This window comes from Neolamprologus brichardi, chromosome 7 (genome assembly GCF_056152115.1).
Source record: "Neolamprologus brichardi isolate AB-2024 chromosome 7, ASM5615211v1, whole genome shotgun sequence".
NCBI classification, from domain to species: domain Eukaryota; kingdom Metazoa; phylum Chordata; class Actinopteri; order Cichliformes; family Cichlidae; genus Neolamprologus; species Neolamprologus brichardi.
The window spans coordinates 16341285-16366391 of record NC_142110.1 but is presented as its reverse complement, the minus strand read 5'-3'; the positions used below and the strand labels follow the sequence as shown (position 1 = coordinate 16366391).

Sequence of the window (25107 nt, the reverse complement as noted above, 5' to 3'; positions counted from 1 at the left end):
CTCAGCTCATGAATAATGAATAGACCTCCTTATTAATTAATAAAGACCTCTTGTGCTTGCGCAGAGTGGGGAGAAAACACACTTAATTACAGTCATATTTCAGAATTCGGTGAAAACTAATTTGAGGCTGGTATTTATGAATAAAAGATGGCGCGTAACGAACAGCGGGTGGGGATGTAGGAACAAGGCCCTTAAATATTTACTAAACACACTCTCTGCTCAAGTACACTAAACAGATTCTGTTAGGTGCCAGAGGATGTGTGTGTGTGGAGGGCGGGGGTAACGTAATATAAAATCAAAAATGCTTTCTTAGTCTCCAAAAAACACAAAACAAAAAATAAAACAATTAATGTGGCAGATTTTCAATAGAAATGAGAGATATTTCCTTTAAAAAGTATGTGAGAGGTTGGTGTGACTTAATAAGATGTATGTCATTAAAGCAGCAGCCAGGAGAGGGCATTTAGTCTGAGCCGACAAGTGTGTGATCAGCACAGCACGACGCCGTCTCTGTCCTGCCGTCACACTCCAGTGGTTCCTCGGTGTGTCTCTCATTACCGTCTGCACTCTGGTAGCCACACACACACGCAGGCAGCGAACAGTACCGATACATGCAAAACAATTACTGCACATCTAAATGTTAATTTGACTTTCTTTGAGGGGTGGGGTGGGTGGGGCAATTAAGGGCCTTAATGTGTTGGTGTTTTTTTTCCCCACTCTCTTCCCTTCTCTGATTCAACCGAGGGATCATTCATCTTCTGAGAATAAGTGTCATCCTCACTCCTCTCATTAGTCTGAAGGAGAAAATCTGAGACGGGAAAGAGAGGAGGGGATTGAGGAAGATGAAGAAAAAGCTGGGATCTAAGAGAGAAAGAAAGATGGAAAAATGGACGGGGAAGGGGAGGGGGTTGGGTTATAAGGTTCGAGGAAACTGAGACAGGAGAGGGGGGGTTAGATGGCCTTGTCTTTCAAAGTCCACAATCTGCTGTCAAATAGCGAAGCATTGGAGTAAAGGCGGGAACGGGCACACACAATTGAAGCCATATACGAGTTTTAACATGTACGCAGATGGACAGCCTGTCACTCACGAAGCTCCCAAAAGGGCTCGGAGTGGGTAATTACCAAGCATGTCTTCCATGTTAGATTGCATGTTGCTGTCGGCCATAAGTATCCCCCAGGAGCCAACTTGACAGCTCTCTACTAAACCACTCTCACATGCACGCATACACATATATTTATATGAACGCAGTGCGAATGCAGCCGATTTACCCAAGAACACGAACCCATATACATATTAAATATAGCTACAAGATACGACTTTAGTCAACACTCTCATCCTCTCTTCCTCAAATCCCAATTAAAAGCTCATTTTCTCTCCCGGCTCACTATTCCTGTTGGTAATCATGATTAATACGAGGACTTTCAGTGGGGTAGAGTTCTAGTCGCTAGCACTGATTTGGTGCATTTGGACCTAGCCCTTAAAATAATACACGCTAATTGGTTGATTTATCTTCCATGTTGAGGACCAGCTGTGGTTATGACACCGCAATCAGGGACAATAGAAAAAGATAAAGAAGTAATGAGACGGGCAAAATCCACATTCTGGTGTCTTCCAGAACATTCGGCAATCAGGAGCTCTGATAAAAAATAAAATGTAGTCTTGATTCGTTACTGTGTGAAGGTGCAGTTGGCTTTGTGGAATCACATTACTCCCTATCCCTCTGACTGCCCCTAAATTAATTAATTGAAAAAGGCTTTCGGAGAACATGCAAATTTAATGAAGCTCCACAGAAGAGGGATTTGGGAGTTGTTTGGCAAATTACCTGCTTGTTAGCACAGGGTCATTGAGAGTTATGGCTCAGAATACAGCCAGAAGAAGAGCGGTTATTGCTCGGCATACAGCTTGAGGAGAAGAGCAATTGACCTTGACTACTGTTAGCGAGTAATAATTAGGGAGATTAGGAAAACCACAGTGTTTAGGAGTAAATATGCGAGGAAGGCAAGGGAAAAAAAAAATCAGCTTGTAAAAACTGCAGATTTTTAAGTGCAGATAAAGGCATGTGCTGCTAAAAAATGACTTCTTCTAAACTTGAGAAAAAGCAGCAGTAAAATGTCCCCTTTTCTTCAGGACAAAAGGAGGAGACGGGGAAGAATGAGCTGTATTTACCCAGCGTCAACAACGAGGGAGATGAATTCCTGCCCGATCGTGTCTGTTATATCTCGTGCGCATTCACAGAACGGGCAGTGCAGAATGCGAATGAATAATTTGACACGAAATACATTTGGGGCAGCCCGGCTCTCCCTGGTTCATTATGCTGCATTTAAAATCAAGTGCTTGCCTTTTTTCAGTCTTCATGCTCTATTTCACCTGGAACTGTTGAGGTGGTCAACATCCCAGCAGGTAGGACAGCGCCTGCTCTCTTGATAATAAGACGTGCGATGGCAGTACAGCACTTATGTGTTGTGGACAATATGTGGCAGTATTGATCAGAGCACTGATGCATACACATGTGTGTGGATGTGCGCCTCTGTGTACACAGGGGTATGTACATAATTACAGGGGTCATGGGCCATCCCTGGGGAAATAAGACAATATCAATAATGGAAACACGTCTGCGGTCAACAGCAACAGGAGCTTGGGTTGTCCAGAAAATGTCCAAGATTTACCGTTAAATTTGAGAAACTGTGATATTTGAAAAGTTTAAGAAAGGTTAAGAACATGAATGTGTTAGATATAAGAGTTGCTGTCTTATATGGGAATTTGTGATATATGAAAATTGGAATTATATGGACGGACTGTGTCAGATTTGCAGCTCTAGTCGGTTCTGGCGGGAGGAAAAAAAAGGGTTGGATTTATGTCCTCTGTCATCGTTCACATTTCTCCCCCATATATCTGTATCTACATTGCCAAAATGAGATTACCTGGCCTGAATCGATCCCTCAAGTTCCTCAGCCAAGTGTCTACAGTTAATCTGCCACAGGCTACAGGCCAATGTGGAGCTTTAATGACGAAGAGAGCTCATTAACTACTGATTATATGTTAAAACAGACTCAAAGATTGACTTGAATAACAACAAATCAATGGAGCTGACGAATACCCGGAGAAATTAGAAGCTGGCTGAGATAGATCACCCGTCAGTCCTTTGACCCTTGACCTCCGATTAGCTGTCTATCATTCTGTCTGTCAATATTACTCTGCTAGATGCTTAAGAGACAGACAAATTATTATAAGGTGAAATAAAAACTCTAACTTAAATATTTCTGGATGTTAAAACATTTTTTAGAGTGCCTAAAAGCAGTAAATCACTGCAACAATACAACCATTCTTATTATTTCACATGGAGCTCCCTAAGAGCTAAGCAAATGGTGCAAAAGCACCCAAATAATGCTCTTCCCATGCAGCAGCAGACTGTACAGTCTATACAATAGTGCACTATACATTTCACAAACAGACCAGCTTACTTTGAGCAGATGGCAGTACCAACAACACCACAACAACCAGCATAATTACAGCACAGAAACCATTCCTCTTCAATCACAGCTAACAAGACAAGAGAGAGTATGAGCTCTCTCTCTGCTTCACTTTGGGTTTTTTTTAATTATACCTTTCACATTGCCCCTAACAATGATTTCAGTCTGTCTCCAGTCCACAAAAGAAACAACAGGTAGCAGAGATGTAGATAAGACTAAAATCTGTGTTTGCATACAAATGCAGATCTATATATACACACACGTGCGTGCATATAAAACACAACAGTATGCCATGAGAGAGAGTGTGCCATTAGATCTGCAGACATCCGTTTCCTCAGGGGAACACTTTGGAAAAGGGGGCTCGCATGCAGTAATTAAAGCAATCTTCATCCCAGCAGCTGTCTGACTCCCACAGGGCCACGGTGCAAAGGACTGCAACACGCCCGTGCACACACACACACAGACACACGCACATATATACATGCATACGACACATACAAACACACGTGAGCGTGCATACATATCCACATGTGCAATCTATAACGTCAAAAGTTACACACGGTGCTAAGCTTTTCGTTAAATATGTTTCTCCGAAGCTATCTGTTGGAACAGATTTTTAACACTCACAGACACACGAACACACACAAACACTCACACTGATTGCCTCGAGGCTATAAGTGAAGCAAAACAGAGCAAAAGAATGAAAGCAACACACCAGTGCATCTTTGCTTTTGCCAGAAGAAGCTATTAACCATTCTCACCTCTCTTAGTACAGCAAAGTAATTAGTACATTATACAACGGTGTGGACTCTCATGTCTGCAAGAAGAACAAAAGTGGGCCACAACTGTTTTGTGCAGTTGTTGAATTGTGAGTTGGAGTGCACGTGTATAAAAAAGTTTAATCCCGACTTTCAGCATAACAGTAAGAGTTGCATTTCGACCCAGTGTTCACTTCCATATATTATTATTATTATTATTATATTATTTTTGATGGCTTCTAGCTTGGATAGAGCTCCCTGACCTGACTGTATGTTTTGCTTAAGAAAGTTCAGCAAGCTTTAGTTTTCACTGTGTCCTGCTCCAAACCAATCCCATAGCCCATAGCAATTACACTAAATAACAGTAATATTAATAATCATAGGAATATTCAGCTGTTCTTTTTTCATACCTTGACATATTCCGTTTCTCCTCAGACAACCTTTTCTCTTGTATATATTCAGAACATTGCATATAATGATCTACATATACATTTCCATTTAAATAGACTGAATGACCGAATGTAAACCGAAGACACCTATGACACTAACTGAAGACAACAGACTGCTGGAAATCCAATCCATTTCTGTGTCATCACTTCTGTCTGTTCATCGAAATTGAAAATTCTGCTCCAGCGGCAAAACAAAGGCATGCAAATTTGCTTGACAAAGTAGCGTTGTTCAGCGAGGTGTAAGGGTACAAGCACTTTTGGACTGTCTGCATGTGAGTTTGTGTTCTCCCCTCCACCTCTGCTTCTTCCTTTCATCTCCTCTCCTCTTCTACACCAAGGCCTCTCCTTCTTTTTAGGTGGGAATTTACAGCCACCCAGAAAATGAGTTCTTCTGGATGCCCACGTCATTGCACTCTATCACTCCTGCTAGAGATCAGTTACCAGGAACACTCCCACAATATAGCCCATAAAACTGCTCACAGGGCCCATATTAATGCACCCGGTGGACCAGCCCCAGTTCTCTGAAGGACATGTCGCGTCTTTGCCTTTAATTTAAACACTCATGGACAACACTCGTGGAAAATAGCCCTTGTATCAATCAAGGAAGTACTGCCATGGGCAAGGGCAGGAGGCTTCATTATTTACATTTTGTACAATCTAAAAAAAACCCCAGTTATTTCTTTTATATTTAAATTCACTGATCTGTAAGATCCTACCTGAATTAACAAACGGTATTTGTTAATTTGTGTTTGAGTCAGTGAAATGTGACACATGATACAAAGACAAATAACTTCTAACTAAATTCCAATACTTCAAAAAGATCCAGTTCTTTCAAGAAAAATACTTAAATCACTTTAAAAAAGAAATTACATTTAAAACAGCGAGTTCAACGTCATTTTAACGAGATTACATTGACAGCACTAATAAAAAAAGTACATTTACCAGCCATTTCATTAGGTACAACTGTTATAACTGCTTATTAGGACTAATACTAGGACTAAGGTGACTTTGAATGCAGTTGGTGTTTGTGTGGGTGGTTTAAAAAGTGCTGATCAACTTGGATTTCCCCACACATCTCTAAGGTTTCCATAGCATGGTTTGAAAAAGTGGCAGCTCTCCGGGTGAAAAAGCCTTGCTGATGAGTAAGGTCAGAGGATAATGGCCAGACTGTTTCGACCTAGTAGGCATCAATAACTCCAGTTACCACTCGTTACAACCAAGGTATGCAGAAAAGCATCTCTTCACCCACTGCAGCAGGTGACAGTCCTGTCAGGTACAAACAGGAAACTCAGCATACAGTTCACACAGGCTCTCTAAAATTGGCCAATGAAAAATTGGAGAAATGTTGCCTGGACCGAGGAGTCATGATTTGTACTGTAGGGTCAGAATATGGTGTAAACCACATGAACGAATGGATCCATCCTGCCTGGTATCAACAGTTCTGGCTGGTGAGGCTGGTGTAAGGGTGGAATATTTTCTTGGCACACTTGGGGCCCCTTCCTACGAACTAAGCATCACTTAAATGCAAGAGCATACATCACTATTGTTGCTGAACATGCCAATTCATAAAAGTGTGCTCTTTCAGCAGGATAACCCATCATGTCACAAAACTCAAATAATGAGTTCACTGTACTCAAATGGCCTCCACTGTTACCAGTTTAATCCAGTAGAGCAACTATGGGATATGATGGAAGGGGGAGATTCACATCTTGGATGTGCAGCAGACAAATCTGCACCAACTGTGTGACACTATCATGTCAATATGGACCAAAATCTCTGAGGAATGTTTAGAGTACCCTGTTAAATCTATGACCCCAATTGAGAAATGAGGCAATCTGAAGCCAAACCTCCAACCTGGTATTTGCAGAGTGCCTAATTCTAATAAAGTGGTATAAAGTGCATACCCGGACTTGAAAACAGAGCATCTGCTGGTCAGTGATGAGGCTACAATACTGTACTGAACCACCAGGACTGAAAAAAGAAGCCAGTTCTAAAGTGCCAGAACTGCCCTTTGTCCAAAAGGCCACCTGATGCTGGCTTCAAAAACCAGCTAATCCCCACAGACTCACATGCAGCCCAACTAAACAGCACTAACCGGCAACTGGCTCTGGCAAAAGTCGGCAGCCTTAACCCAACAAATTTCCCATTCGTGGGACTAATAAAGGTTATCTTTATCTTTAAAAATACAACTAACTCAATAGCTACTGTATGAAGGGAATGGGTCTTTCAAAGAAATATACAAATAAAACATGACAGCTACCAATATGCTAATGTTGTGGCTTCAAAATGCTGAGTCAAAAACCAATCTGCTATGTCACGACTGTCATGTTCATCTCTGATATGGTATAGACTGTTTGCAGAGCTGCTGATGTTACACCACAGAAAAGATTACGGATTCATATTGGCTATTTACAGTTTTATGGACCTATGGGACTACTGGAATTTGACTTGTAAAGAAGATGGATTCGAGATTTTTAGTGTCTAGAGAGGTTTTTATTGCAATTTTATATGACAGATGAGAGTTTCACAGGGAATGGACCATTAAGGTGACAATTTTTTGATCAATTATAGCACCAAAAGTGTCCCTGGCCTTTGCCAGAAAGGCCTTGAATCTTAAATTCCCTGAATGAAACCAGAGAAGGCAGCTCTGGAGACGAGGATATACTGCTCGAGATGGAGATGGGAGCTGCGAACTGGAACAGGGGTGCGGTAAGAGTGTTTGTCTAAATGTCTGTATGTGAGGAACAGTCTAAAGCCAGCTGGAGTGTGACTGGCTGACTTTGATAAGGTCAGCCGCAGGGGCCCTTATTGTCATACAATCATGGCCCCCTGCCAACCCCACTGTCATCCGCACTGGCACACTGCTGCTCAGTGGTTTACACTCAAATGCAAACACACAGCACACGCATGGACACACACACAAATATACTGAAAAACACGGTCCTTGTAAGCCGACACACACTCAACAGTAAATGTGTTTGTTGGCAGACAAAAAAAGCCAGTAAATCTGTTTGGCTCAGTGGATATTGTCTAAATGGCTGCTCCACTTTAGCAAATTCCCCAGCTGAATCTTTTTATGTAAGTCCGTCCACAAAAGTCTCCGTCTGATAGACGACCGCGTCCCTCCAGGAATTCATTGAGGGATTTTTTGTGAGTACAGCTAAACTGTTTAATTTAGTTGTGTTTTTCATGAAACATTGATAGGAATTTTGTAATCCCCCTGAAATAAAACCGTTTAAAAGTGGATGACTGGTAATAAAAAAGCAAAATATCAGGCATTAGCCAAGTCAAAGTGCAGACTATCTATGAATTAAAAATCATAGAACAATAATGAGTTTTAATTTTCTTTCATTTTGTTAAAGAAAAGAAAAAGCACTGAACTATACTTCATGTAAATATAATCATTGAGATGAGAGGTGAAACGTCTTCAAGAACCTTAAAGAAGTCATGTCGTTTACTTTCCAAGCTCGTCAGAATACCTGGATGACTGAGAACCTACACAAACATTTGCATTTACCCTAATAAAAATTATATGCAATGTAAAAATTTGTGGGTCGATTTCACAAAGATTTTTCTAACGTGGTGCTGTGGTGACTTTGGATTTACAGGAATCCTCTCTTTTCCTCTACACTTCTCCAGCAACAGCTGCTAATTGCATTTTAACTGGCTATCTGCAAGGAGCTGTAAATCACCAAGCCAAGAGAACAGGAGGGAAAGAAAGTCTGTGGTACTTTTGAAGGCAGAGAGTTGAGGAAAATGCTCAAAGGTAAGACAAGACAGTTAGAGGCGGAAAGAAAAATAGAAAAAGGAAAATTCAAGGCTGTTCTCAAACATATTTGGCTAGAGCTCTTTCCACCTACACCAATCAAACAACCTGCAGTGTCCAGGGAAACAGACTGAGTATTTACAACATCACCAATCCAGTGGCCCTGAGCTGCTGTGTAATGCTCCAGATTTGTTGCAATGGGTTATAAATCTCAATAAAGCTTCTAATAAATAATATGCCCTTATGTAAAATCATAGAAGAGGAACATCATGTTATTTTTTGGGGGCAAAAAATCTTAGGATATGTTTGCGTATCTTTACTATCTGCAACACACCCATCCTCCCGGGATGGGTGGATCTGATGAGCCAGTCGAACGTTTTCCGATGAGAAATGGTCACACTGAATTAGAGGACGGAGGTATTTCCGTGAATTCTCAGCAGGGCACACATCGCACCTGCCAATGCACAGGTCACGTTGAGCAAGGCAATTAGGATATAAACACATACTATGTCCCCAGTTTAACCTCTTTCCAGTCACCGTGCAGGCTTTCTCTGACAGGATGGCCTTTTAACATCCTTTCTGTGGTTCAGAGAGAGCAACACCCATGATGTCATCTGGTAAACCTCTCCTGAGCTTTCTGGGTCAATGTGGGGCAACACAACACTAACAGATAGTTATAGCTTATATTTGGGTTAGATACATATATAAAGTCAGTATAGTGCCAAAATATAATCTACATGCACACGAGTAAAGAAACGGTGCACGCTACTCAAACAGCTCACATAAGTATTATTATTCTTACTGTACCTCTGTACACATTATCTCTGCTAATGCTTTAATCGACAGAGGAATCTGAAGTTTGGTATTTTAAAATAAGACGTGATGATCTTCTCTTCTGCGATAGAGACCGTGATTTACAAAAGAAACGAAAAGCTGTATTCAACGGGAAAGTTAACGGAAAGTGTTAACTGAAGTCATGGATCAAAGAAGCTCTATGGTCATTTTCCTGACTTTTATACACTTTAACTTTACTTTAGATACACAGAGGCACCATTCTCACTAACCAAATCCCACTTTAACATCTCATCAACACATAAAACCCAGCCAAGCGCAACTTTCCTTGGTGAAACAGTGGTGCTCGATATTAATTACTTTCCTCTAATAGTAGAGGAAGCCTAACCTTGTGCAGTAATCAATGCATGTTTGTTTTCTCAGAACATCTTTGGTATTTAAAATCTATTGCGCTTAAAGAAAATGCATGCAAACGTGTGAGTTTTTGATAGTTGTTCAATAAAATATAAAGGTCTTTAGTTCAAGAATTCAACACACGCATGGTTGGATACAGTCTAGGTGATGCACAACAAAAGATCACATCACCTGCCATTTCTGTTTCAATACATATGACTTACAGGAAATTGACACAGCCGGTCCCAGGTGGTGGGGCGATCCAGACAAAGCTGAAGCTCGTAGAGGGCTGGTGGCTGACATGGGAAGCCACCACACTGCAGACAAACTGGGTTCCACCAAACTGACGATCTGGCATCACACCTGCGGCACAGAAGACAAGCAAGACACATGAGGAGACACGAGGACTAGCAGTGAAGGTTCAGCTGATGTTTTTTTTTAATTGTTTCCTTTCAGCTGGCAATTTAAAGGCTGCAAAAATTGCTGCAGTTTTCTATGGTTGAATTATTTCCTGTTTTATAGGTACCAGCTGGTTTCCATTTGTTTTTCCCGCTGTACTAAAACTTCGCTTATCCACTCACAAAAACAGAAAAAGGAATTTGCAAAGCCATAAATGTCATGTCTGCTTTTATGTTGACAAAATTTACATTGCATCCATTAGCTAATCTGTCGAGCAGCCTTACTCAAAGACAAAAGATTACAAGAGAACAGATGTGGTGTCCAGGATTACATTTAATTCATGGCCTTCTGCATTACAATGCTTTTTGGTAGCTAACGCTCGTCAGCTAATCCTCAGTTAATCCATGCTCAGATGCATTACTGCACACTCACTTGACTCACTTTTACTACAATATAAAAACAATGTTTACAATGTCGCTGTGATGAACCGAGGTTTTAAGAAGCGAGTCCGTCCAGGCTGCTTTTATATTGTAATGAAATGAAATAAAGATAGATAAAAATAAAATAAGTTCAAAATACCCTTCAGCGGCCACACAAAGCTGGTTATCACCTCGCTAAGTGAACCCAGGGTTCCGTCACACTATCACATTTATATGAAAGGGGTCATTTTAAAAGCAGTGTATGAACTTTGTATGAACTTAGGCACTGTGGTCAGTATGACTGAAAAAGATTTACTTTATTAATAAAGTAAATCAAGTAAAATAAAGTAACATTTTATCAAGTAAATCTGGTAAAAATGCCAACTGTGTAAGTTTTCATCTTTTCAATACCATAACTCTATCATTAAATCATGGAAGAATCTGATGGATTATAACCAAGTATTTTATTAACTCTTTCACCAATAAAGATAACATGTGACAACCTCCCCTCTACCTTTAATGACCTCAGTATATAAATATCAATAAAGAGGTTTTTCCAAGTGTAGCTGCATAGGTAGAGATTACCCCCTCACTAACTTTTGGGACACCCAGTTATTTTGTTCTATGGGCAGGCCTGCAAATAGAAACCACACAGTTCAGAAAAAGCTTCATCAGTGGTCCCAGTAGGTCTTCAAAGACCAAAGAGTGAAATTAATGTTTAAAAGAGAGATTTACTTTTAATTCTTTCAGCTTCAACCTCGGTGATGTTCACCAGAATTCAAACATTCAAACAGGCTTAGTCTATGTGTAAATATCACATGAGGTCAACAAGTACAAATAGGTTTCTTGTTTTATGATAACAATACTAGAATTGTTTGGCAACAACAGGGAATTAATTAATTCAGGTGATGATTTAATTCCTGCGGATCCTAAACTGATCTGGAGCAGTTACCATGGTGATACACGCTATTAGGAAGTGAACTCTACGGTGGCCCTGAGAGGCCAAATGGACTGCAACTTAAGAAAACACCAGCAAAAGGAAAAACGCAGCACAAGCACACAAAACACAACGGAAAAAGGAAAAAACAAAACAGAAATAGGATAAAAAAAAAGGGGAAGTGTTTCTGGGGAGACAATAACCCGGCGGACCAATTGCAGGAACCAAAATATGCTAAAAATTGCGCTGGGAGACACTTGAAAGAAGTGGAGGATCTATTGGTTTTGTGAGAGATAAGTGTGTTAGCCTAACTATTAGCCTAAAAACCCGTCATCAGTATTATATGAATCATGATAAAACACGCCTACCATGTTTTGGGTTCCTGCAACTGTTCCATCGGGTTATTGTCTCCCCAGAAACACTTCCCTTGTGTTTTTTCCTATTTCTGTTTTCGTTTTTCCTATTTCCGTTCTTTTCCTGTGCTTTTGCAGCATTTTTCTTATTGCTGGTGTTTTCTTAAGTTGCAGTCCGTTTGGCCTATCAGGGCCACCGTAGAACTCCCTTTTTTAGTACAAAAAAATCCAACGTTAACCCTGAAGTTACCTGGATCAACCCAAATTCTTCTTCATAGCACAGACCTCTGATTGACAACCCTCACCAGCACTTTTTGTACATCTAGTCTTCATCCACCATTTAACTTTCTTTTTTAAACTTTCCTGGTATTGTTTTTGGTCCACATATTTGAACTGCAAATAAACCACTGACTTATTTCTACTTGCTTTCATTTGCTCCTCCACTTTTTAAGTCTCATGCTGTTTTAGTGTTGTTTTTAAACCACAATCATCCACCAGTTCTCTTTTCTGTACTTCTTTCCCTGATCATTTTTGTTCTCAACCATCTTCTTTCCTCTTTCCTTGTGAGCTGACAATCTGTGACAGTGCTCTTATTAATGAGCATGTGTGTCCAGCTATGATTGCACCGATGAAATGACATTGTGTCGCACAATCTTTGCTTTATATCACAAAGGGCAAGGGCAGGACACCACCAGAGTCATCAATCATCGTATGCACATTCGGAACAGTTTAATTATCTACTGTACCTGACTTTGTAGTGTCATCTAAGAGGTGCCCAAACTGTGCTGCAATTCACAAACACATAAATGCGTTCCCCAGACAGCAATGCATTTGTCATAACATTACAACAGTAAGTCACTCTAGCACTGAAGCCACACACGTTCAGCCAGTTTAAAAATGTACGTACTCTCCCATCTGTTTACAAAGATGTGCTCTAAGCGGCAGTGCTTTGGTGGCTCGCCTCTATGTATAACCTGCAAAACACAATCTCCTCTCTGCAATTATAACTCACTTCACTGAAAGTATAATCAGCAATGATTAATAACTGAGAAGCTTTAATATCCCCAGAATCAATGTGCAAATCAATAAGTAAAAGTTGTGTACGTATGTGTGTGTGGTTGAAAATTCATTATTTGAAAAGAAATAATCCCACCCATTTCTGACAGTAATAAATCTGACCTCACAGATTGCATCCATAAATATACACAATGTTGACAGCACCGTAAACGTTTCTGTTTGATGAGGCCAGCTGTGTGTGTGTGTGTGTGTGTGTGTGTGTATTTGTGCAGAGCTTCAGTTGTATCACTGCATAAAATTTATACTGAAGTGTATGTGCGCACCGTGGTACAAACAAATCTACTTATCATTGCTGTCGGTTAAAAAGCTCAGGAGAAACAACCACTTGTTTCTACGCCAAGGACCGGGCGTTGATTTCTGCAGATTCCCCCCCACCCAAACAAGCACAGTAACATCATACTTTTCAACTTCAAACTGAACAGCCGTCAAAGCAACATCATTTACCGCGCTTTCACGTGAAAACATATTGTGCTGTTATGTGCAAGTACACGTGCTGTGTGGTCCTAATGTGTCAGATTTATGAGGTGTTCAGCAGCGCAGCTTTTAACCATGCTAAGGAGGTGCTGGTATGTAATAACAGAATGTGATTTAATCACCTCGTAATGCTATTATTTCAAAATCACCAACAATTTCTCTGCGTAATGGCCACAATTTACTTCTGAGCACATACTAACACAATCATGCACACAAGGAAATAAACACACTATTAAACCTTTACTGCTGATATACAGAGGAGATGAAATTGTTCCTGTTCAGCCCTTATCCCTCTTTAACATACCTATACATCGTTGTGTCTTTTTAACACAAACCCAGACCAGTTTCACTGCTGATATGTGCCACATATTTACCAGCATAGCCAAAGGCAGCCAAGGCAACAGGTTTCGCTCTAATTGTTCAATTTTGCTGCAGATTAAGAAAAAAAGAAAAGCTTTGACTGTTTCCAACAACCCATAATTTGAGAATTCCTTGCCGATGTGCAACACAAGTCTAGCTCTTTAGCTAATAGACACTAGTAGATGGCCACAAAGACAAAAAAAAGAGCAGTGAGGTGATGGGACTGAACAGCAGAGAAATCAGCAGGAGATGAAAAGACAAAACTAGCCACCATTTTCACTAAATGAAAAATTATATGCACTTGCCACTCACCACAGAGGTGTGTTTAGAAACTTACACTTCACAAACTCTTGCACTGCAACTCTGAAGTAATGAAAGAAAACACACACAGATTTCACCGCTTTAAAAAAAAAAAAAGGCATAACTTAATGAGAGAATGACAAAAAAAATAGAAGAAATTAAGTCTGAAATAGAGCGATTGCTCTCGAAGAGCTAAAGGTACGGCTAAAGAAAAGCAGAGCACTTAGGCTATGGTGAAGATGAAAAGGCAGTCTGATGCACTCCAGGACACAGCAGCACTGGGACTTGACACCGCTCACAGAATTTCTATTCCCACTTGAAAAATACACTCAGGCATAAAAATGCAAATAACGATCTCTTATTCCTTTCATGTCTGGGTGTGGAGAGGGGGAGAAAAATCACTATTATTCGATGTGAAAATCTCAAATGTTCCAGTAAAGCAACAAGCTTTAGTGAACCTGGACAGGAAAAAATAATAGAAGCTCTGACATTCACGATTCGGTCCAGGGAAGAAGCAGCAAAACAGCACGACGGCCTCTTTCGTACCTGTGAAATGAAAATATATGAAAGAAAAAGGCCCTCCTGTGACCTTAAATTACTCTTAACTCAGCTGACCCCTGAGTTCTTTGTTAAATTAGCAGCTGTCAAATACCAAACCTGGTAGAAAAACACCTCCTTTATCGCTCATGATTCCCCTGAATTCCACGTGATAAACACTTGATGCAGTGTTAATTAAAAAGCATCTTTTATTTTGTGATTGCGAGAAAAGATTTTGGTTGAGCATCCTAAGCATTCTTTAAAAAAAAGATTCAGAGCTACTACTTTTTAGTAGAAATCATTTTATGCTTCATTAACTGTGATATTTTATTATCCGCACTGGGTGCTATTATCACGCCATCAGCTACATGCAGAACTCGCCTAATGAGCTGTAAATTTATAAGTGCATTACAAATGCCACCAGTGATGCATTAATGCTGCGCGCTAGCATCAGCAGAGTCCATCTCAAATTCAATAAGCAGCCTCAGGAGGATCTTGAAGGAATACTCCATCCACACATTGTCAGTCAAATACGCACATGCAAATACATGCGCGTTCACACGTTCAAACACATGCAGTTCTTTCACATGTAGATTGGATACTTAAGAGCTGTCGGAAGTGATTAATGGCAAGGAAAGATGACCTGCTAACTCCCACGGTATGACGGGCCAAACCTTGTTTCATAAATATGAACCCACACACACATGCACACAGGCACGCAGTTGCTTATACATGCGCTCTCAAGCGTGCCCACACACGAACTCAATCGCACACACAAAAACACAGGAAATGGGTGTGTCTGGATTTTAGGGGTCACATGTTGGTTGTTGGAATGTCACTCCGACATCCATCTCTGCTGGTAATTGTAGTGAATTTTTAAAGCCATCCATAAAAAAGAAAAAAAAGAAGTGGGAAGCTGACCGCCTCTTATTTATTCATGTTCCGTCTGCCCATGTCTCCGCTAACAAAGACTTCCCCACATTTTTCCATTCTAATTTTTTTAATATGTAAACACTTCAGTTCACATCTGTGTATGTCCTATTTAAAAATCTCTCTATTTCTCACTTTGCAAAGCTAATGAGCTTTCCACAGCCAAGCTCGAAACAAGTCAAATAGATGGAGTGAGAATTCTCCCCGATGGAGCAGATGGGCAATCGGTGGCTCAGCCTGGCAGCAAGTTAACACTGTAAGACCAGCAGGAGCCGGTCGAACTGGCATTAGAGATGGTAGTTGGGCTACGTGGCAGAGTTTTGAGGATTCAAAAGGCACCATTCAAACTGAAATGCACATTTACCAAAATCCATACGCACCATTTGACATCTGGTCAGTAGCCATTTGCTGCCTAGCAGATGTCTAATGGTGTCCAACTAAGTGCTTTTTAAGATCAGTTCAAGGCAGTTAAACATGCTTTTCCTGCTATGATTGACACAAAGGCACTTGAACAACGTGTTTAAGCTGCTTCCCTGCCATCAACAGTAAATGCTGTAAACTTGTCTGGCTTGCTTAAAGCGCTACAGCGCGCGCACTGTGCATTCAGAATCACAGACATGCATGCGGCTCTGTACGCTTGAACTAACAAGAAACAAGTACAATTAAAATGCATGTGTATGCACAGCAGTTTGCTTAAAGCATTAAAAACCCTACAAGGCAGTGTAATGTGCTGTGAAGAGATTAGGTTATTCCATTATTTGTCTAGGGATCTTATATTTGTCGCTAAGCACTTAATTTAACAGAGAAAAGTCAGTTTCACATAAAAAGCAGAGATAAATGTTTATCACCTTGCGTATCCTCACTCTCAGACAGATAATAGCCTTGCAACCATCTTTTTACCACTGGCTCAGGCTTAAAAAGCTAATGCACAGCACGCCAAATAACTTGGTGAGAAAGCCAATTAAAGGTTCATGTTTCATGCGGTAATTCTAACCTGTCACAAAATTATTGGAGCATTAACATGTGTTATTAAAAGGCTGTGAATGTATGGGAATCTGTCAAAAGCTGGAATATAATGCCTCTGTCAACACGTTTCAAGAGAAGGCCACACAATGGCCACATAAATGATACATCACAACAGTAGTGACAGCCTGAGTGGGGACCCCATACGCTTTGTGCTGCTGAATGATCCCATGGGATGTGTGTTTCTTTCTGTGTGTCTGATGTGGTGCATTCACCCCTTCTTCCACAGTGCCATCCTCAGCTGGTCAGTCGGACCACTGCAGGGTCTCGTGGTACATGACAACCCACTCTGCTCTGCCATTGGCCGAAAATGGCATCCATCTTTGCCTTTGCCAATCACGCTACCATGGAGACAGGTTGGCAACTTTGAGGTGGTGGCGGGGGTCCGGCACAGCGTTGCCAGGAGGAAGCTGTGTGTTAATATGGGTGGTGAAAGATGCCAGTGGCCAGGGGGAAAGAGAGTAAGAAACTCTGTGGGAAAATGTGAGGGAAAGAGGCTTGCCACATCAATGAAAGACTTTAAATGGTATTAAAGAACACCTGTGGGGTCTGCTAAGCAGCAAATGTGCGCTGGTGATGAAGTGCAAAGAGAGGCTTATTGTGCATGTGTTTACATTAATGTTTCCATATCCGCACAGTAGAAAGATTTTTGCCCATGTGCATGCGCTCATAGAGCAGTTTCGCTTTCATTTAGACTTCCATTGTATCTCACAACATCCATCATCCATAAACTCCTGACGGCATAGCTGCACCCACCCACAAAAACACAAATCTATGGCTTGTTGTAGGAGCTGCCAGTATGGCTCCACCCAGCTGACAAAGAGAGAGAGTATTTTGCAGAAAAGCATATGCTCATGTGTTTACATTATTTAACACAAATACTCAATTGCTTCTGTGAGATGCTCTACATATGCTCCTTGTGTCAAAACTGGTAACTGAACAGTTAAAGTAAGAAGAAAATAAACATCTAATTCGTTACTTGTGCGCTCCTGGCTTCCTTGCTGTGATCAAGAGCTACAAGCCATGCAAGCATAAATGATAAATGGAGTACAGGAACACCAGTGGAGCATAATAGACCCTCCAGAACTAATGTCCCGTAATTGAAATGAATGTTGTTCTGAATCAAACAAGTGTTGTGTGTTTTGGAGCCGCACCTTGTATGATAGATGAGACTTAGACTACAAAAGCCTAAAAAGCCATATTCACAGGCCCGCACAGATCATACATCAAATGCCTGTATAAGAGTATATTCCATCTACACTGCTGAATACAGTATCTGTTGGATCCAGAATGTTATCAATATTTTGATAAAAATATTTTGGTCCACTTCTCCAGCACTACTTCAATGCGATATGTCCATTCTGGGTGGTTGTTCGAATTTTGAGCAGAGAAGTCACATAGTTTTGCTTTGGAGGAAGCACAGACTAAAATGGGAAATATGAGCCACATCATATTGGATCAGAAAAAAGTGCATGAGCCAAACTTTACCCAAAACCAAGATCATCAGCCGTTTCAGGCTGAGATTCAAAAGCACATAAAAAAAGTGAAACATTTTCAAGTGCTCTCTTACTTTTTTTAGTCGTATATTTAGAAATTAAAGAAGTGAATTAGATCTTCATAAAAACCTGTAATTACACAGAAAAACCACATATCAGCTAGAAGTGCTGTAGGTCCGAGTTTATTTTCTTTCATGTTTGACTAACCGTTTGTGTTTGTTATTACGTTGGGCTTATTTGTAGTGATGAAGCTTTATTTCAGTAAACACAAGGTTATAATTATTGATAGGAAGGACAGCCAAAACTATGATAATAAAAGCTTTCCTTTATGTTTTTAATAGAGTCAAACTTCCTAAAATGGGTTCAGTCCCAGGCTCAAGATATGTTATGTAAACTATGAAGGTGAAGTGGTGCTTCAAGCCCTAAATCAGCAACTGGAAGGCTGAGTGCTGGTGTTGTGGGGCCTGTGCAGCAGCAACCAGTGGAGGACAGCCAGCTTCGTGCCCCAGGAGAGGCTTACCACATTGGGTGGCAAAGTCACTAAACACCCCTTCCCCCAGCCCTGTAGTGTTTGAGCACCAATTTATTCTTCCAACTCTCCATCCATACATCCATCCATCAGCAAAGCCTATGAGCAGCTGCCTTCTGTGGGTGTGTGTCATTGTAGCTTGGCAGGCACACACCACAGCTTTACCGGCAGGCGCTAGGGCTAATTTGATTTTTAATTCAACACGACTCCTCGGCTAATAGTTTGAGTTGGGGATTAATTAATCTGATTTGACTTGTGCTAATTTCTTGCACCCACGTCCCCGGTCTCCACCCGTCAGTGCAGCAAATAAACAAACTGGTGAGGCCGTGGTCTCGCAGGCCCTGCCCTGACACACATGAGAGAGATAGAGACCTGGGGCGACAGGTGAGGAGCCGACGGAAAGCCGACGGAAAGCCTTTGGAAAACGTAGCGTGGTGCCTGTGCTGCCTTTGTATGCATGTGTATGTCGAGTGTGTTGTGTGTAGCTAAATGTGTTTATGGAGGAGGCTGGAGATGAGCCTGGTCTGACAGAGAAGTGCTGGGAGGCAGTGAACTAATCACAGCAACAGACTGGCTCTCGTAAGGAGGGCGAAACAAAGAGAAGGTCAGTAACTATTTTCACAGCCAAAATATGGGTCAGAGTGGATCTGGGTGAGTTCCTCACAGATAACTTGTATATAATGTAAAAGGGAAAAAAGTGGCCATGCAATACAGCATCCCTGTTCTGTCTCTGAGGCTTTTAGAGGGTAGAGGGCCAAACCCAGGTAGGGCCCTACAGCAGAAAAAAAGAAAAACCACACTAAGTGTCCTCAGCTCACAGAGTCAGATTGAGCACTTCCACTGTTTCTAATACTCAAGGGAACTTTAAAAATGAATAGACCTAAGAGTGCAGCTTGGATGGCATGCACTTTGTGGGGAAGGCTTTGTAAAATCACTTCCTTTCACTTTGCACACCAATACCCACACGCTTGCAAGGTGCTAGTGGTGGCATAGAATTTAAGCAAGATAAATTTCAAAGTCAGCTTGCCTCTAACTTAAAATGACGCAAACCTTCTGCCGTTGACAGAAATGTGTCAATCGGAGCAGTCAAAGCTGTCTCTGTCTTTATTCTATCTTTATTTCTCTCTCATTTGCTCTGGCATGTTACCACCCTCTCTGCATGGCAGAAAATAACATTGCTCTGCTCAAGAGAGACCACACATGGGAGAAACAGCCTACGCCTGCTGCTCTCTCCTGCAGAATAATAACAAAAAAAAAGATAATAATAATAAAATAAAACTGCCCAACAGCTCGCACACCACTTTGAAATCTCTATCACAGAGAGTCCAGCTCCTGCTCTTCCTCATTCCTGCTCTCTTAGTCAGCCCTGGACCGGATTTACCATACAGCAAAGAAAAGAAAAAAAGTTCTCACATGATGAAAATATGAACGCATACACACACACATTAGGGCACAAATAGATGCACACAGGCACACATACTGAACACTACACACATGTAAGCACACCTGGGGAAGCCATGGGAGTTCAAAAAAAAGCACTGTTTTTTCCTTCAATAGAGCTAGTGTACATTCAATGAACCAGTAAATTCCCAGCAGCACCAGCAGTAGTGCTCCTACAGGTCTGCTGCACCATCACACCTGAGAGGCTGTTGGGATGTATGGCCAAACAGCTGTGGCCACTGCTTTAGGTCCAACATGAATTAGTAATGAATCGTGTATTCTGCTTGAATTCTTTAAAGGTGGGCTTGCTTTGGCCTCTAAGGACGCTTTCCACATGGAGAGAAGTTACTTCCGACTTCTGGTGCATAATTACCCAAGCACTCCACTGGATTCTGGGAGTACACAAATGTTTAGCCACCTGTTAGCAGCCTCCAGGCATTGCATATTAGTGGGGGGGAATATGTCTTAATAAAAGAAAGGGACAGCCTGGGCGAGAAGGTTGGGGAAGTCCAGTGCCAGCAAAACAGGGAGATTTACAACAAGCCGACCCAGTTGATCTTAAGTGTGATCTGACACGCTGCTGCAGAGAACACAAATAACCTACCATACATAACCCGCCTCCTGACAACTCATTTCATCTTCTGCACTAATGAATTCATCATCAGGAGGGATATGCCTTTGGTGTCCCAGCCCTGAGCAGAGAAGGAGTAATGGCTTAGATAAGTCATCATCATCATTATTAACATCATCACTGCTGCCAGCACCTCCTTGTCTCTGTTTGGCCCATAGTTCAGTAGCAACAGTTTGGGACTGTAAAGTGTCCTTGACAGAGATGTGATAGGCAAACTTTGGTGTTCAAGGTTATTGTGAGGATGCATATCAGAGCAAAAGTGTCACAGATGTGTAATCCTATGTATGAGAATCAGCGCGAGTGTGCGTATGTCAATAGAATTTGAATGTGTTTGGGGTATGAATGGATAAGTCGGTGAGTGTGAGAGCTCTTATGGGAGCAAACGAGTGTATATACGTGTGTGTATGTGTGTATTTATGAGCGCATGAAGGAGTCTAAGCGGCACAGTCAGGGAGCTGTCAGCAGAGAGCCAGAGAGCACGCTGATCACAGGGCTGCAGTGTGTTTGATGTCTCCTAGGGACTGACAGCTTCTCTCCCCTTGGGAGCCCCTTCTCTCACCCCTTCTCTGCTCCCTGCACCACCCTTTTTCTCTATATCATTCCTCTTTATCCTCATCTTTCCATACATAGCATCTCCTTCACAGTCTGTGCCCTGCTCGGGAGGGGTGGGTTTGCGAAAGAACGCTTGTGCTCTCGTGGGACTGTTGGTACTGTTTGAGAAAACACAGAGGTTCCCAAACAAGGCTTTGTACAGCAGGAAGCACACCTGCGAGTGTGTCTCCATAAATACTGACATGATGAGCTGCCATCTCTCATAGTCTGACATTCTGGCTGACATTCAATCTGGCTTAGTGGCAAGAGGGGGCTGACAGCTGACCTTCAGCCCCGAGATGGATGAATGTGTGGATATCTGGATTTGAATGCATAATTATGTATATTAAAAAGGAAGAAAATTGTAATATTTTTTTCTATTTCAGAACAAGTTCTGCTAACCTGCTAATGCATGGGTCATTTTGCAAACAAGATTATATACTATGGGTCAGTAGCAGCCTTATATAAAGTAATTAGCCTGCATGGCACCACAGTCAGATGCCACAATTTGATTTCAGTAGCACTGACGAGTTTTTGGAAGTTGTGGCATTTCTTTCCTTTTTTCTTACTCTGTGGTCGCAGCAGCTGAATGGCAATATTTTCCAGCAGAGTGCAAGTTTGTGAGAGCTTCATGCTTCCCAAGTTGGAAAATGAACACAGGAACTAATGGCATATTATTTAGTATGAGGGCTCAGATAGTTGAGGTTAGTATATTCCACTGTATACTATTTGTCATTTTCATGCCCCAGTTGTGCTTTTAAATTATCTGATTTCTGACTGCCATAAAAACTAGACATCACTGCATCTTTGTAGAGTATGACTATCAGAATCCTCCAATATTACATAAAATGCTGTTGGGCATTAAAATCTACAACTTAAGAATTCATCTGTTATTGTCTGATATACCGCTATGAGAATAAACTGCAAACTGCATCTTTGTCATTTATCATTTTACTGTTAAATGACAAAGATGAATGAATGCTAAAGCCTATTCATATATTATACATATATTAACTACTTTGTAGCTCACTAAGAACCCAGCATAATTTATAGCAAAAAAATAAATTAATTAAAAAAATGTTTAGTTGTTAAATTGTTTGCATGAAATTTACTACCAAGGCAACAGTTTGAGGAATACCTTAAAACTGAGTGTCAAATTAAAAAAAATATTACAAAGGTGTAACAGAGTACCAGGTGCCCTGGGATTAATTTCAGAGTTAAATGTTTGCGAGACCTGATTATTATTTTGGCGGAAGACCTTTTCTGACAACCCCTCCTACACAGGTCAAGGTGCAGCAGGATTTCATCAGTTGGGTTGTGTGTTAGCATGAGCCCATCCGTCATGGCAAGAGAGTGTCGGCTGGATGTCCCTGTCACTAAGCTGTCCATTTTGTCAGACGGCCAGATCCATCATATTGAGATGGGGACTGAGCCTTGCTAGCGGAAGACAACCACTCCGCAAATACATACAAATATGCAAATTAACAGCAAAATAAACATCACCCTGCAAACGAGCCATCCATCAATGACCAGTTTCTCAGCAGCTCAGCGCTGGCAAGGCAACACCAATCAGGCCCTCCATCAGGGGGAGTGATGAAATGCCATCATCACATCCTGTCATCCTCCTTCTCTCTCTCTCTCTCTCTCTCATACACACATATACACACACATATATATATATATATATATATATATATATATATATATATATATATATATATATATGTGTACTCTTCTGTGGAGAATTGTTTTAATTCAGCCACATTGGTTGGTTTTCGAGCATAAACAGCCTGTTTGGTCAGATTTTAAGTTGAACTGTGACTATGTCACTCCAAAACATCCATTATTTATTTTGATTCATTCACAGTTGAACTTGCTGGTGTGGTCTGGCTCACTGTCCTGCCACATAAAGTGAGCATGAACTAATAGCTGGACATTCTCCTTCCTGGTTTTTTGGTATAGGGCAGAAATCATATTTTAAATGAAGTCATCCAGGTCTTCTGGACCAAGATCTTTTAGCCTTATTTGTTTTGTCAGACATTAAACACGCCTGAGTGTGGCTTTAGAAAGTGGTTAATCACAGTTAATTCATGATTTAGCAAGAAAAGCCAGTATTTTTTTCCACACAGGGCCAGAGGGCTTTGGATAGCATTTTTACTGTAAAAAACATAACTCTGCACGTTCTATTTATCTTTGTCCAATGTTAGTTTTGTGTGAGGATCTGAAACATAAAAGTGTGTTAAATATGAAAAAAGAAATAAGAAATGAGGAGGTATGTACACATTTTTCCACTCTCACACTCATTCCTCAATCTCATACACTTTCTCAGACCAATATTGGCGTTTTGCTCTAAATTTTCAAAGCTCTCCTTTTCCTTCAAGTGCCTGTTCATCATTGTAATTATAAGTTATCCGGACACATTTAGAATGAATACTTGCTCTGTCTGTCTTTGTGTTTGAATGGATAATGATGTGATGGGAAACATTTTACTATCAGGGAATGCAAATCAGACCACATGTGACATTACTTTCCATCCAGGCTCTGGTCTATGGGTTTTAATATATCACCTCATTACTGCTATGTGACATGTAACAGCAAGCAGATTTTATGATACATGAAACAAAAATCAAAATTATGACAAAATACTTATGTTATTGGTTTCATCATTTAATCTTTCTGGTTGCCAAGCTGAAAGCTTCAGAATGCCAAGAGGGCGGATTGGAAAGAAAGACGTCTTAATGGAATAAATGTCAAAGAAAGGAAAAACACTGAGGAGTTGGAATTCTTCGGCTGCTGAGTCCAGACTCATGTTGCATTTCTGGCAGTGTGTACAGACATCCGTTTTGACCACGTTACATTCAAACATGCATATAAATTCTCCATGTTTCACTCTTAAGTGTTTCAAAAAGTCTCTAATGACTACTTGGGTTGAAAATCGACTACAAAGTAGACTCAAATGAAGCTGCACGTCATACCTCATCCATTAACTGTGAGTTGTAAGTAGTTGAATCCCAAAATGAAATGTCAAGTCTTTCCTCTCAGCTCTGGCACCTTGAAATAAATGCACCCAGACTAGTTTTGCTGGCCTGTGATCGCTACATTTACGAAAACCACAATCAATTTGCACTCCCGCGTTCTCCCTGTATTTAGCAGGCATGGCTCCCAAAGCACAACATTGTTTTTAGCTCCAGTTCATCTGATTCTGCACTTGCCACAGCAGAGCAGTTACAGCATCGTAAAGGTCTGTGGTTAGCCCGCCAGCAGCAAGTAAAAGGTCGCTTGCCTTTAGGGAGTGGAGGAACCAGCCTTCAGCAACTTGAACCACAACTCAGCGCAGCAGCCGAAAACATGGCATTCCTTAGACTACCTTAAACTGCCCTGCCAACTGCTTCACCACACATCGGTTACAGTAATTTGACAAACAGTGGGCGACGCTGCAGTGAAAATCCTCAAACTAAAACATATGTGCTACAAACGTAGTTCAAAGAGCACTGCAATTCAAGTGGCGTGGAAGACAACATAATGAAAAAAGTCACTGCTGTCTTCATGTTATGGTGTTTGTTTCTTAAAGTTATAAATGTAACAGATCAACAAAAAGAAAAAGGAGTGATAAACACACACACACACAAAGAGAATTGATGAAGCATGCAATTCCGTCATGCTCACATCCACACTGTTTTTATGACATGTGTAAAAAGCAACAAAGGATGACACAGAAGACTGAGGGGAGAGGCTATTAGAGGCTATTGGGCAGTCATTGTGTCTGCTTGCTACCACAGCTTTGACCACACCAACCACTGGACATCCCAACGCATCGAGTAAAAACACTAACCTCTGTGTCCACAGCTCCCTGACTTTGCCTATTTATTCCACTTTCCGTCTTTTTTAAAACCATTGATTCCTTCTTTGTCTCTCTCTTAGGATCTCTTTGTTTTGCTCTTCACCTCCAACAACACAAACACGGCCAAAAACAAAAAAAAAAACT

The 25107-nt window shown here is 41.1% G+C and overlaps 1 protein-coding gene across 5 annotated transcripts in view; it reads right to left on the bottom strand.

Annotated features, from left to right (window-relative positions):
• The window catches only part of reln (reelin), a 95922-nt gene that overhangs the window by 46334 nt on the left and 24481 nt on the right, over nucleotides 1-25107 (bottom strand). For all 5 annotated transcript variants that reach the window (XM_087843217.1, XM_087843218.1, XM_087843215.1 and 2 more), the window contains exon 3: nucleotides 9851-9989. In XM_087843217.1, the coding sequence (XP_087699343.1) occupies nucleotides 9851-9989 (139 nt within the window). The remainder of the gene's footprint in view (nucleotides 1-9850; nucleotides 9990-25107) is intronic.